Source organism: Hydra vulgaris, chromosome 07, assembly GCF_038396675.1.
Source record: "Hydra vulgaris chromosome 07, alternate assembly HydraT2T_AEP".
In the NCBI taxonomy this organism is placed as follows: domain Eukaryota; kingdom Metazoa; phylum Cnidaria; class Hydrozoa; order Anthoathecata; family Hydridae; genus Hydra; species Hydra vulgaris.
In genome coordinates, this window is record NC_088926.1 from 37,455,001 (window position 1) to 37,471,161 (window position 16,161).

Consider the following 16,161-nt stretch of genomic DNA (forward strand, 5'->3'; position numbering starts at 1 on the left):
ATATATATATATATATATATATATGTATATCTATTTATATATATAAATATATATATATATATATATATATATATATAATATATATATATATATAATTATATGTATGTATATACAAATATAGATATTATAACCGACATCTAAAGTTCCCAATAAACTGAAGATCATTCGAAAACTTTTTTATAATTACTTATAAAAGTTTTTTGATATTTATTAATGAGCCTTGGCTCATTAATAAATATCATAAAATATCATAATTCATAGAAATACTCCAAAAGCGTCTGTCACTTCACTTGGAACATTTTTATTTTAAACTTTATTCCCTATCTAATCGGAGAGGAATTTAAAAACTTTTCAAATTAATTAAATTAAAACATCAATTGTTATTTTTCAATGTTCTGATTTTACTTTTACACTTTAAAATAAATAGAAACTGTATTCACAACATATTTACTTTATTTATAAGAAAGTTAAACAACATAAAGCCTTATAATAGTTGCCTTTGGTGAAATTTAACAAAAAACAAATTGTTATTAAAATCACTAGAAACTTGTCAAAAAATTAATAAAGTTAAAAATGTCAAAAGAAAAACATAAGCAAGGATTTGTTAAAATCATTAACGCACTCACTTAAAAAAAAGTTGTAAAAGTATTTATGATTCTCATATGTTTTTTGTAAAATTTAATAAACATTCTTACAAAATTTAAAACCAAATAAGTTTATTTGTTTGTTGTCTTAGCCCAAGTGTAGGCTTTTTCAAACTTTCAGTGGATATCAAGCATTTCAGTGGATACCAAGCAATTCAGTGGATATCAAGCAATTCAGTGGATATCAACCAATTCTCATATTAAAAAATACTACATATTTTTTTAATGAGTTTGGTAGAGTAAAGATCTTTAAATATATTAGAGGTTCCAAGACTGTGCTTATTTAGGGACTTAAATGGAGCTAATGATACTAGAGTTTGATTATCAGAATATATCAAGTTAACTTTAATCTTATCGGAAGTAACAAGCAGTAAGCAGTGTGTAGTTTAAGTTACAAGCATTATAACCATAGCAACCATTATAACCATAGCAACCATTATAAACATAGCAAAAGATCTTAACAACATAGATGAGATTAGATTTACAATTTTGAAGAGTTTGTTTCTTTATTAAGTTTCTGCAAAAAAACTTAATAGAGAAACAAAGTTTAAAAATTAAAGTTATGAAACTTTTTTATTCTATTCTGTTAAAAACAAGTTTTTTGTCTGAAATGGCAAAATTTACACATTCATCTTGGTTGCTATTATCAAGAAGAGGTATTAGATGAAATTATCCAGATTATACTTGGGTAATGCCAGGGTAAATTTAAAATTAACCATTACCCAGGTAATTTTATTCTGACGAATAATGGGAATACAACAGCATACTAAAAAAAATTTTAAATTGAAGTTTGCAGTTTAAATTAGTAGTACTGGATTTTAAACCAAAAAAAAAAATTATTGAAAAAGAAAATAAAAAAAATTCCAATCTGTCAAATTTTGTTTTGACAAAACAAAATTTGACAAATTGGTACTGAATTTTTTCAGTTCTTATTTGTCAAATTTTTTCAGTTCTAAACAAAAACATCACTTTTCAAAGGTTCGTGTTGAAAGTAGATTTTTGCACTCTTATTTTTAGAAATAGCACAATTAGGGTTTTGCTCAGGTATTATGATCACTCCATGAATCTCAATCTTTATTAATCTTCATTTTTTTTATTTCGTTCTTCAAATTTCATTCATTCTTCAAACTTCACTCATTTTCTCAAATTAGAAAATAAAAGCATTCTCAGTGTTGATCAATTAAGACTGTTGTACTTGTCTCCCAAACAAAACATTCCATACAACAAAAGAGCAATTTTTCAAAAAGAAAAATGATAAACTCAAAGCAACAAGACATTTTTTTTTTTGAAATGTTGAAAAAAACTCCTCAATAGTTAATTGTAACTTGACAATAAAAAGTTGACATAAAAAAAAAAGTAATTACTTTTAAAAATTCCTTGCTTTCTGAATAAATTATCATCACCAAGAAATTGAAGATTTTCAGGTTCTATTTTTCTTTTTCTGAAGCTCCTTTTTAATTCGCTATTTTTAACATCTAAATCTACAATAACAACAAACAAACAGAAAAGGAAAATATGCCAAACAAAAGATTTAAAAAGAATGAATAATTAATTTTAGGAACATCTAAAATTTTAATAAATGTATTTATCCTACCTTCATTCTTTTTTACAGCTAAATTTTGTTCAACTGGTTGGAAAAATTGTCTGCATTCCATTTTCATCTCTGTTTTGATGTTTTTTTTCGTATGACTCCATGGTGATAGAGATGCATCTCGTAAGTAATTTTGATTAATTTGAACTCCAAGCACAGAAATAACCTAAAATATTCAATTTAACTTTTCTTTTTTTTTTTGATAACTTTGTTTTCTTAATATATAACACTTTAACACATTAGAACAATTATTGTTACAAATTATAGAAATCAGAGACATTATAAATAATAATACAAAATATTCACAGTTTGTAGATTTTTGACCTAACCCCAACGAAAACACCCGGAAAAATCCTTTTGAGGGATGATAGTACATACCAATAGGAGTTCATAGCAATAAATCTTAAAATCAGGGATCACCGTCAGTGGGACCTTTTTTTGCGTTTAAAGTTCTAAATTAGAGTGAAAGTTAGTTTTCTTTATTTTTCAAATTCAATAATTAGTTTTACAAAAAACTTTATAAAACAAAAATTGTTCTACATAAAATTCTAAACAACTCATATCTTATTCATATTTTCACACAAACACGTTTTTAACCTTCAAAATTCGAGACAAAAAATCGGCATTTTGTCTACCATAATGTCACGCTGAAAAAATATCTTTTACAACCATCGTGTCACACTGAAAAACGATTTTTTGACGATCTCATCTAGTCGCACGGAAAAACAACGCTTTGTTTTGGGAAATGGCACTTGAAAAGCTTGACTAAGCTTTAACTTTTGACTCATTATGACCAAAATGCCTAATGCATCAAAAACACATGATGAATGCAGAAAATCTGTATGTGTTGTGTGCATGAAAAAAAGTGATAGAGAACTGACAGTTGCAGCAAAGGAAAAGATTCTTCAATTCATTGAACCTGATTTAGACTTCAATGATGACAGGGTTCCATTAGGAATTTGTGTCAACTGCAGATTTTAACTTGGAAAATTGGATGGCTCCATAAAAAAAGTTCCAACACTTTTCAACTTTCAGAACATCTCAAAAAAGCCTTCAACTAGCTCATCACTTATTTGTGATTGTTTGATCTGCGAAATAGGTAAACTGAGAGGAAAGGAGCAACATCCTCCGAACAAACTTGAGGACTCCTCTGAAAAATCAATCAAGCCTGAAAACCAGAGCGTTGAAAAGAGATGCACCAAATGTCTTTCATTAATTGGTTGTGGACTCCCTCACAACTGCACACCGGGGACTCGCCAAGAAAATTTGAAAAAAATTGCTGATGCTGATGGAAAGGGCGCAAAGCTAGTAGCTTCAGCAGTTAATGCTTCAAAAGATTCATCTCCTAATGGAACAATTCGTCTAACTCAACAAGCTGGAGGCAAAGCCATTCCACTGCGAAGAGGGGCATCAGTAGCACAACAGCTGTTCAAAACCCCGCTTTCTACTCAGGATATGGTTCACATTCAGCAAAACACTGGACTCTCCAATAATGGTGTCCCAACTTTCAACTGAAATTTGCTCAGGCAGGACAAAAAGTAGCAGACCAGGACAAAAATTAGCAGCATGAACCTGTCAGAAGACAACCAGACCAGGGAGGTTGTGCACTGCCATAGTCTCATTGAACTCAGTGTCAACGTACAAGTTTCAAGAAACTTGGGAGATTCAGTCATCTTGAAGCTGGGAATAGATGGGGGTGGATCATTTTTGAAGGTCAGTTTCACTCACATTGAACCGGAAAAGAATGAGTTGGAGCCACAAAGTCCTGTTCAAAAAAACATGAAACTAACTTCTCCACTTTCAGCCAAAGCAACAAGTGTCAAGCAGCAAATGCTTGTTGCTCTCTCTCAAGACACACCTGAAACTTACCAGAATGTCAAGCAGATTTTTGGTCTCATCAAAATCCATGAGAAGTCTTTGCTAGACTCTTTGGTTATTTCCTGTGATTTGAAGCTTGCTAACATTCTCTGTGGAATTCAATCACATAGTAGCAAACACCCTTGCTGCTGGTGTGAGGCAGAGAACACAAACCTCATCAGATGTGGCCATCCAAGAACCTTCGGTCAAATTCGGAAGCAATTCGCAGAGTTCATGAAATCAGGTGGTGACATTCGCAAGTCGAGAGATTTCAAAAATGTTGTTCATCTGCCCTTGCTTAATTTTCATGATGACATGCTTGTGCTGGAAGCCATCCCACCTATGGAGCTTCATCTACTTCTTGGTGTGGTCAACCATCTCTTTAAAAACCTCTGCGATCTTTGGCCAGATGCAAAGCAATGGCCAACCACACTGCACCTTTCTATTCAACCATTCCATGGGGGCCATTCTAATGGAAATGATTGCCTTAAGCTGCTGAGAGGATTAGATTGCCTGAAGCAAATTGCAGAGCAAAAGCACTTCAAACAAGCCGATGGATTTATTCAAACTTTGTCTCTGTTTAAAGATGTTGTTACATCTTGTTTTGGAACCACTTTGGATCCTGATTTTGAAGCAAAAATTGAAAGCTTTAAACAGAGCTACATTGATCTTCCAGTCTCTATTACTCCCAAAGTACATGCTGTCTTTCATCATGTTCCTCAGTTCATCAAGAGAAAAAATATGGGACTAGGACTTTTCAGCGAACAAGCAACTGAGGCTCTTCACTCAAATTTCAAGCCCTTCTGGGACAGATACAAAAGAAATCCAGAGAATCCTGATTATTCCAAGCATCTCCTTTCTTGTGTCATTGAATACAATAGCAAAAAAATCTAGTCTCAGCAAGTCAATGGTAAGTTATAGCTACAGATTGCTAAGTTGCACCTTAAAAAAAAACATAAATTTGGGGGAAAACCCAGATCAAAAATGATTTCAAAGAATAATCCAAAGCTTTTTTTTCAGTTTCCTTTAGAACTAAAGGAAAGGTAACAAGAAAGAATAAAAATGTCAAAGAATCAAGTGAGAACAAGCCAAACCCAATGAAGTTGAAGAAGAATATTCGAACTTATAGAAAAATGTTTTTTCAAGGAAAACTAATCAAATTTTGGAAAATATGAATAAGATAAGAGTTGTTTAGAATTTTATGTAGAACATTTTTTGTTTTATAAAGTTTTTTGTAAAACTAATTATTGAATTCGGAAAATAAAGAAAACTTTCACTCTAATTTAGAACTTTAAACGCAAAAAAAGTCCCACAGACGGTAATCCCTGATTTTAAGATTTATTGCTATGAACTCCTATTGGTATGTACTATCATCCCTCAAAAGGATTTTTTTGGGTGTTTTCGTTGGGGTTAGGTCAAAATTCTACTAACTGTGTATTATAAAAAAAGAGAATGAAGTACATCATATACAATTGGAAGTTTTAGAATTATCAAAAAAGGTTCTGCTTCATACACAATCAGAAGTTTTAGATGTAACCAAATAATGATAAAGAGAAAAATGATAAAAAAAGCTAGAAAAAAGACAAACCAAAAATATATATATGGTTATGAAATATAAAAAAATATATATAATATAGGATTGTAAAAAGCAAATTACATACAACTGCATCCTACTGCATACTACTACAAGTAAATAAGAATATACAATTTACCTTTCTTTTTTTAGGCTTAACATCTTCATTCTGGTGCAATTTAAGTGCTGAATTATTAGGAGACAAACGTCTGTTAAATTAAAAAATATATATTGTCAAAATAGAAATTGTCCAACCGTATTAAAGGTATTACTTCTAATTTATTCTATGTATTTTATTTGTTGCAGTAGAAAAGCAAACAATAATAAAATTATAGTATAATGTAATAATAAGAAATAAAACAATTAAGGAATCTTTTTTGATATATTAATTATTAGAAATTGCTTATATTTTTTCTATTTATTTAGAGATTTTTGACTTGCATTGAAAACATATTTGTTGCGCAATATGAAAACATGGTGGCACAATATAAAAAACCAATATTCCTATAGTTACTATCATTCTTTAGATAATAATTATGAAAATATTCAAAGCTTATATTATATTTAAAATGTATACATGTTTATAATGATTTCAATTTATTAATTATACTTACGAATTGACCAATCAACACTTTTTAACTGATCAACACTATTCAATTAAGTAATTTGTTTAACAACATGAAAAAAATATATTTTAATATGTTTTATAATTTTTATTATCAGAAAGACTAATTTTAAATTAATTGATTTTAATGAAATTTAAAAAAAGAAAAACAACAGCAGTTTTTAAACGCCTAAAATAAATTTGCTGCCTGACTATAATATACTTGATAAAATTAGGTGAGTCTACTAAAAAATTTTAACAAAATATTTTTTAAAGAAACCTTTTAAATTTTAGAAGAAATATGGGATCTTCAGTTTTCTGATTCACATGCACTAACTTATCTAATAAAATCTAAGACACTTTTATTACCCAGTTAACAAACAATGACTTGAATTTCAAGTTGACAACAACTGATTTTTAAATGAGACTAAATGTTTCAAATGTTCCTGATAGACTAAAATAAAATAAAAAGAAACTTACTTAAATCAAAAAAAATTTATTATTTTTTATTTTTTGCAGTAGATTTGCAGTAGTAGAATAGCTATGTGTGAGCACACTCAGCTCATAATTAAGAGATCTAAGGTTCAAATTTTTGTACCTTTATTATGTAGTACCAAATGTATCTTTTGAATTACACTGTTTAACCTATTTATTCATGCAGTGTCCTTGTTTAACAAGGTTCAGGTTTTGCAGTTTAGAGTTAAATGAGAATTAAAAATATAAAAAAATTAAAAATGAGAATCCTCCTTGGCTGTAGTGGCCTTACTTCACTACATTTGTAGTAGCCACTTTTCACTACATTCGTGGTAGATTTACTTCACTATATTTGTAGTGAACTTTCCAGGAACTTTCAGAAAAGGCCATTACAATCAAGGTGGTGAATTCAATAAAAATTTATATATATAAAATATATCCATACCTTCTATAAACTGATCTTGTATTAAGTCTTTTAACAACCTTATCTTCATATTGTTTTAACAAAGACTTGCTTAAATATAAAATTTTGGAAGCTGACTTTTTTTGAGATTGGTACGACCTTAGAATATTTTCTAAATCCTCTCTAAATTTCTTCTTTTTACTTCCAAACTCTATACAGTAGCCATTTAAACAAGATTGAGCTCCAGTGTTTAAATTATGTGTAATAAGAAAGTCTTGAATAATGCTGTATCCTGTTCCAAAGTTAGCTTTCGATACAATATAATAAATATTTTTAACTTTATTTTTACAAATTATGTCTGTGTATTCTGTTATTTCTGAAATAGAGCCGTCTTCTAGCACACAATCTTCTGGTAGAAGATAGCTTATACTTTTAGTGACTTCAAGCTGTTCATCAATTGGACATGAATGGTTTAGGAATGTTTTCGAAGTTTGAAACCACTTAGGTTGAGAACTAACATCATCTCCAGGGGCTTAAAATCAAATGGAAATAACTTTTACAAAACAGATATTTAAACATTAAGAAGCATCAAGTTAAAATAATACTTTCAAATGGAAATATTTTTTACAAAACAGATATTTAAACATTAAGAAGCATCAAGTTAAAATAATACTTTCAAATGGAAATATTTTTTACAAAACAGATATTTAAACATTAAGAAGCATCAAGTTAAAATAATACTTTCAAATTTTAACTGTAATCAACCATTATATAATTTTTTTTTTTTTTTGTTCACTCTATTTTGTAAGTATATTTGTACAAATAATAACTATGCTGTAAAACAATGACAACAACAACATCAACAACAACAACAACAACAACAACAACAACAACAACAACAACAACAACAACAACAACAACAACAACAACAATAAAAACAACAACAACTACAACAACAACAACAACAACAACAACAACAATAAAAACAACAACAACAACAACTACAACAACTACAACAACAACAACAACAACAACAACAAGCTTTTTATTTTCCTTTGATAATTACTTGGAATTTTTTAATAGTAATAACAAAAATAATCATAAAAATAATCACATCAATAAGATAACAGCATTAAAAATATCAATATTAATAATAACAATTATAATGGTAATAATAAACCATATTTTCAAAAACAAAAATAATAAGTTAATGATTGAAATAGCATTTAATAAGACTTTTGTCTCATACAAAGTCTAATCAGAGAAGAGGTTATAGTGTTGTTAGTTAAAAATTTTTCACATACAAAAGTTTTAAACTAACAACACACTATAACATTTCTTAATTCGAAAGAAACAGGTTTAGCCTAAAACAAGAATATAAAAATTGTCAAAGATTTAGTCCAGAAACAATAAAAAAATCATCCTTTTAACAGGAACAACAAAATTGGTTCCAGGTCTTATATGGTAACTCCTAATAATATTTTTGAATTTTAACTGTCATTTTGTTGCAAACAATAATTCTTCTTTACAAGAACATTAAAAAAAAAAAATTATTTTGCAATTTGTTATTTATTTTAGTTTTTTATTTTGATAAAAACTTTTTTTTTAATGAATGTTAAATTAACAAAATGGCATCAAAGGAAACCTATCAAAAACACACAATTTTAAAACTACGGATTAAATATAATAAAATTATAGCTTCAAATGTTTATTATTGCTTCCTTGTAAAATAATTTTTTTAAATATTTATTTTTTGAACATTAAATAAATTCCAGGTACAAAAGTATAAAAAGTAATAACAATTCTAAATCAGCAAAAATGGGTTTAAAAAACTTTTTTTTTTCAATTTTTTTTTAATCAAGCCTATGATTGTAGAATGAATGCATATGGATTGTAGTTTACAAAATAAACTCACTGATAGACACATTTAACAATGTACCTAAAAACGTAGAAATTTTAAAAATAATAAATTACTTCATCTTCAAAATAACACATAATTCAACCCTGGTAGGCCTAATGATATCAAATGATATAATTTGTTGTCAAAATGTAGCTCTAGTAGTAACTGTTTCACCATATAAATGTGGTTCCGCAACCCTTAAGATACCTTTACATTAACAATGTTTTATGGTGCCTTTCCTAAATTTATTTTCATTTCTTGTAAAAGTTACTAAACTAGCACTAAGTTGTTAAATAAATAAATTGGCATTAAAGGATTCTCAAATAAAAACTATTTATCAAAAAACATTAAATGAAATGATACTTTTTAATGAGCTTTTTTCTTTTTAATCCAATTTATGGTCATTTAAGGCAATCTTATACTTTAATTGTGACATAAATTGTGTTAAAAATAATTTAAAAAAAATAAACTGTATAAATCATTTGTAAACAATTTATTTTACCAAGCAACTCGTTTATAAGCAACTGGATTTAAACAACCACCTCAGTTCTGTGTAAATACAAACATAATCAACACGAAAATTTTATTAGAGATAATAATATAAAAAAACTCTTGACAATTCATTTTATCTCTTAATAGACAATGTTTGTTTTTAAGAATTTTTTTGGGTTTGAATGACACATTCGTCCTATATGACTTCTTTTGTCATATTCTTCTTTGTCATTTTTTTTCTTATACAAAAAGAAAATTAGTTTTTATATAATATAAAATAACTTAAGATTAGTTTTAAAAAATTGAAAAACTAAGCAACTTTAAACTTGAAAAAAAAAAGGTTTCGTTCTTTCTATGAAGTAAAATTGATGTTATTTCTATGACTAGTGATGTAAATATATTGGCGCCAAATTTGCATCACTATGATTAGTGATGTAAATTTGGCGGTAACAAAAAAAAAAGTAAAAAGTTTTTTTCTGAAAAAGAATCTCTTTACAGGCTCAGAATAAGAATAATCTGTTTGCTGATTTTGAAAAATGCATGAGTGCATTGGTTGAAATTTTTTTCTTTTCAGACTTTTAAATAATATATTAGAGTAATAATGATTCCATATATTAAAGTAATGATGATCTCAGCAAACATTCTATGGTGGAGTTTCGGACCTTTGTAGACATTTTGAGCGGTCCATTGTAGTTTTGCTAATCGGTTACTTAGTGGACCATTATTGACAACCGGTAAAAGTGGTTAGCCGATTAATAGTCTCTAATAACGTCAAAAAGTTATCGACTGTCCATTAAAGAGGCTCCCACTAATGGTCCACTAAGTAACCGATAAGCAAAACTCCAATGAAACCCCTATATAGGTCTACTGCAAATCCATTAAAACAATGTTTGCTGGGTTGCGTCATTTGATAATAAAACTTTACTAGAAACACAATTATATGTTTTTTCACAATTACTTTAGCAAATACATTATTTTTTTCTATTTTTTTAAATTAGCAACAGATAAACTTTATTGAACTTTATTTGAAGTTTTGAGATTTTTGCGAGTGAAAACTCTTTTGTCCAAGTATATTTTGGTACCTTTTAAATACTATAAAGAGTACTAAAATTAAATAAACTTTCTGTATCGATATACAATTCAAAACAACCGTGATTTTCAGAGTACATATTATCTTAAAAATAGAGATTTAAAAAATGTAGCTTGCTTGTATATAACCATTATATTGAGTATGCTTACTTAATAAAAAATGTGTCACCTTTGCGGTGCACCGGCTGCACATGTCTAGCAACAGTCCTGCTTTTTTTTCAAATACATTTTTAACAGAAACTTTTTCATCTCTCTATAAATAGCAGGAAACTTTTTTTATATTGAAAAATTTTAACAGATTTCAGTGTTTAAAATGTTTATCTAGTGTCGATAACACTTTTTTAATTCCATAAATTACAAAGACTTTATGTTTTATAATAAAATAGTCAGTAGATTAAACAAAAAAATATTTTATGAAGTACATTTTAATTTTTATTGATTGTTAAGATGCTCCTAGAAGTGCTTACGGTCTTATCTCAAAGCACTGCTGAAGGACATTTAACTAGGAAGTTCACGCCTCCTTCCTTACCAATGTTGCTAATTGGGTTAGGACAATTGAACCATCACAAATTTTTTCAGACAACCTCCTACTCACGAAGCCCGAAAGAAAAGTTTGTTCATAGGACTTAGATAGACAACATATACTGCATAAAACATAAGCAGACGCTATCAAAAAGTTTGATAGAAGAATAAAATTAAGAATATTTTTCATAATAATGACCTCGAAAACACCAATCTAAATTTAAATTCAGTTCGCCCACGACAATCCAGGTCTTACAACTTTTTTTTTTGAAACTGTTTATATTGATAAATTAACATTACAAAACAGCAAACTCGCGGAATTTGTTAATATGCATATGACACAAACAGAAGCATTGAAAACGTTGAAAACAAAGCTCAAGACTGTTACTTGATGAATAAATCACAAATCCAAATTACCACACAACCAAATTCTATGCATAATAAATGTTAATAATTTAACATTGTTAATTCAAGCATCAATATGTAGCTATCATCTAGCTACAGATTTATTGTTATGTTGTTGCTAGCTATAATGCTACGATATGTAGCTAACACTATATCGAAGTAACATCTATAACAGCAAAGCTCCGATATCTAGTAATCTCGATCAAGTTACTATATAGTTAGCTATTTGCTAGCTCATTTCTCAATGAGATGGAATATATGTATATGTATATATATATATATATATATATATATATATATATATATATATATATATATATATATATATATATTTATATATATATATATATACATATACTTATTTATTTTAATTTATATATATATATACATATATATAGTTCTATATATATATATATATATATATATATATATATATATATATATATATATATATATATATATATATATATATATATATTTATATATATATATGTATATATATATATATATATATATATATATATATATATATATATATATATATATATATATATATATATATATATATATATATATAGAATTTAGCAAAAACACTCATCTAATTTTTAGTTGTCTTCAACAGCATGTTTCACCATTAGTAGGTTCATCAGGCTACTTCCTGATGAACCTACTGATGGTGAAGCATGTAAACATTACTAAGTTAATATTGCTCTGTTCTTTTAAGAACATTGAGCACTCTATTTGTAGAATAAACTAACATAATTTATATATATATATATATATATATATATATATATATATATATATATATATATATATATATGTATATGTATATATATATATATATATATATATATATATATATATATATATATATATATATATATATATATATATACACACACACACACCATTTACAGAAAGTTTAAACGCACTTGTCTTTTTAATTCGAGTAATTCTTTTGAGAAATGATAATCCAAAAAAATTTATATGATGAAGTCTGCATTTTTATATTTATTTGTACAATGGGTATAATTTAACAATTTAAATAAAAAAATAATAATGTATATCATAAAATATCATAAAGGATATCATGTGGATATCATAAAGGAGATGGAAGGTGATGAGAAAATTAATAGGTCAGGCGTTAGAAGTCATAAAATCTACAAAAGAAGATTAAACAGCATGGGTATCGTAATATATTGGAAAATGCGCTTCTCATAAATACGCAATTCATTCGATCAAAACTGGTTATTACAAAAGGCAATGCTCCATGTCATACAACACATTCAATTACTGATTATTTCCTTGAAAGTAATATTCAAATTTTTTGATTACTTTTATTTATTATTTTATTTCAGAAAACATTTTGTAAAACGCAACTTTGAAAGAAATAGATTTTTTTAAGTTGCGTTTATTTCTTAAGACTAAGAAGAAAAAAACTGGACGCGACTAAGAAAATAACAAAACCAAAAAACAAAGTGGAACCTGCATCGGGTTTTCTCATTCTACCAGTCTAAACTTCCAATAACTTCCAAAAAAACTTTTTTAGATTTCATTGAGGCTAATGAAATCCCTGATAATATTTCTTTATTTATATATATATATATATATATATATATATATATATATATATATATATATATATATATATATATATATATATATATATATATATATATATATATATATATATATATATATATGTATATATATATATATATATATATATGTATATATATATGACATCAGCTGTGGTATCTTTGGAGAAAAGACTCATTCCATCGCCTATGTGTTGCATATAATAATGCACTTCGCTTGATATTAAACAAGCCAACATGGAACAGTGCAAGTGAATTATTTGTGAAAAATGGTGCCCATTCACTTAATGTTGTTATTCGCAAGCAACAATACTCCTCACTGTTACTGCTTCAGAATAATGAGAACCTCGTCATAAAAGCTTTTGTTAACTCAGACAGGTTCTTGCAGTCTCCACTGATGTTTAAATAGAGAGCTGAGTTATATTTATAACACTTTATTTTCTTATCTTTATTTTATTTTTATTTTGTTTTCTTGGGTTTTGTTTATATTCAAGTGCGTTAATCTTTGTTTTATTCTAATCCACTTTATTTTACCCATTGTATATTTATTATATTGGGCCTTAAGCCTGTCAATAAACTTTGATTGATATAACTTTGATGTATATATATATATATATATATATATATATATATATATATATATATATATATATATATATATATATATATATATATACATATATATATATATATGTATGTATATATAGTAACAGTGATTTGATTAGTCTCAATGAAACCTAAAAAACTTTGTTTGTAAGCCTACGTGACTGACCATGGTAGACTTATTACTGAGAAAAATTTCAACAAATTGACATAAAAGAAACTAAACATAAAAGATTCTCGACAAAAAATGCAGCAAAATGTTAGCGCAGATAAGTTAAAACCAATGTTAGCGCAGATAAGTTTTTGATGGAACAAATGGAATGAATGGAATAAAGTATTTGCGATCATATTCATAATTTTGGCATGTTTAACTTTCGAAAAAGTTTATTAAAATTTCGGATTGAACTTTCCGAATGCACAATTAGGGTCTTTGGTTACTTGCTTTATTATATTATATGATATATGTTTGTTATATATAATATATTTTATCGCGAATCAATTAACAATATATGTTATTGCGAACCAAAACACAGCATATATTATATGTTATGTGTTTTAATTTGCAAATCTTGCTTATATTTGTGACTGAATCTTTGAGAGCACAATAATTTACCAGACGTTTATTAGACTTTTTTAAAAAAGGCCTGATTTGCACAATCGTAATAAAAAAAAAATTTTAATTTTTTAATTGTAGCTTTGTAGCACAATGGGACTGAGACTGAAGCGTTTGAATCAACTTTCTCTAATATGCATAGAAAACGACCTCTTGGATAACATTGATGTCGACATTATCATTAAAGAATTTGCAAAAAAAAAAAGCAATGAAAGAAGGGTCTATATAATAGTAATTAGACAATCTTTAATGTTAATTATTTTAATAACTGTTATTTTATTTTATATTGGAGCATAAAGAATATTAGTACTTATTACCATTCTATTAAAAAACAACAATACACTCTAGAAAAAAAAAGTAGATATTTCTATCTTAAGGAAAGAGATGCAATATATATAGATTTTTGTCATAAAAAAATCTTTTCTATCATAAAGGTATAAACTTCTACCTTAAAAGATAGAAATATAAAAACCTTACTAAGGTTTACCACATATCCTACCCTTAGGTGGAAATTTCTACATTAATTTTAGAGTGTATTGTAAACCGAATTACAAAAGTAGTTTCCTTCGCAGCAGTATTTTTTGTTCTATTTAACTATATCATACTGAAAAAAAAAATGAAAACTTTGTATTCAAACTATTATATTTTCTACGTCACAATCACGCAAACGTAATAAAGGTGAATTTCCATTTACCAGTTTTTCCACGGGAACGAGAAAGGAAACGAAAAAGTAATCATAGTAAACAGCATGCGCAGTTTTCTTTCGGACATATAAAAACTTTTATTACGCATGCTCACGTAATTATGTTTTCCTTTCCCGTTCCCGTAGGAAAACGGATGAGTGGAAACTCGCCTCAACGTTTTATTCCATAATAAAAATAGAGTTTTACTTGAATCTATCACACTTTTAAAATTTGAATTTCCATTGTCTAAACATTTCTTTTATTAATTATTCTGCAATTTTACACTTTTGCATAAATTATTTAAAAAATAAAATATATAATAATTGAAAGGTTTTGACATACCAAGTACAAATGAACATTTTTGCCATAGATAATCTTTTGGGCTTTTTAGAATATCAAGAAGTAGCTGGCTGTTAGCCTTTAACCAATCAATGGCGTCATTACTGGATGAATAATAAGTATAAGAAAATTTCTTTGCGCCTGAAAACATAAGACGAAGCAAAAAGTTGGTAAACAGTATTAAAGTTTTAACAAACATTTTATAACTGTAATAAGTTTTATAATATTTCTTAAATTATCCTATAAACTTGTTGCGAAACTTATGGATGTGTCGTTGCAAATGGTGTAGAATTACTTATGTATATTAAATGTTAATATAACTATTTTAATGGAAGTGATGCACAGTGAAAAAAAGGATGACTATTAATGGCCGACAACACGGGTTTAAAAGTGGAGTGGCACAATCTCTGCAATAATAAAGATAGACAAATGACAATAATTTAATGACAATAATAAGATAAAGGGTGTTAATAAAATAAATATAAATGATGCAAATGTTAGCTATTACAAAATGATAAAAGCAAAGCATTAAAGGAATCATAAATAATTTATGTTCTAAACAAAATAAAAATAAACATTGTATATACCTTGAAATGAATTATGTGGGTCGCCCATTTTTAGAACAACTCTTTTTGCTATAATAAAAGTGATAAAAAAACTAAAAATCATACTCAAGAAAACTAATTAGTATTTTTAAAAAAGACTAAAAAGGACTTAAATTTAAAAATGCTTTAACAATATATAAAAAAAAATTATATTTGATTCTCT

The 16,161-nt window shown here is 27.1% G+C and overlaps 1 protein-coding gene across 4 annotated transcripts in view; it reads right to left on the reverse strand.

Annotated features, from left to right (window-relative positions):
• Positions 1-16,161, reverse strand: part of LOC100210173 (uncharacterized) — a 133,301-nt gene that overhangs the window by 111,474 nt on the left and 5,666 nt on the right. For 3 of the 4 annotated variants that reach the window (XM_065801791.1, XM_065801793.1, XM_065801790.1), the window contains exons 2-7: positions 15,981-16,028; positions 15,397-15,534; positions 7,189-7,678; positions 5,805-5,874; positions 2,239-2,401; positions 2,009-2,125 (exon numbers count right to left, since the gene is read on the reverse strand). In XM_065801791.1, the coding sequence (XP_065657863.1) occupies positions 2,009-2,125; positions 2,239-2,401; positions 5,805-5,874; positions 7,189-7,678; positions 15,397-15,534; positions 15,981-16,008 (1,006 nt within the window). In that variant the 5' untranslated portion in view covers positions 16,009-16,028. The remainder of the gene's footprint in view (positions 1-2,008; positions 2,126-2,238; positions 2,402-5,804; positions 5,875-7,188; positions 7,679-15,396; positions 15,535-15,980; positions 16,029-16,161) is intronic. The other variant, XM_065801792.1, reaches the window with a different exon arrangement.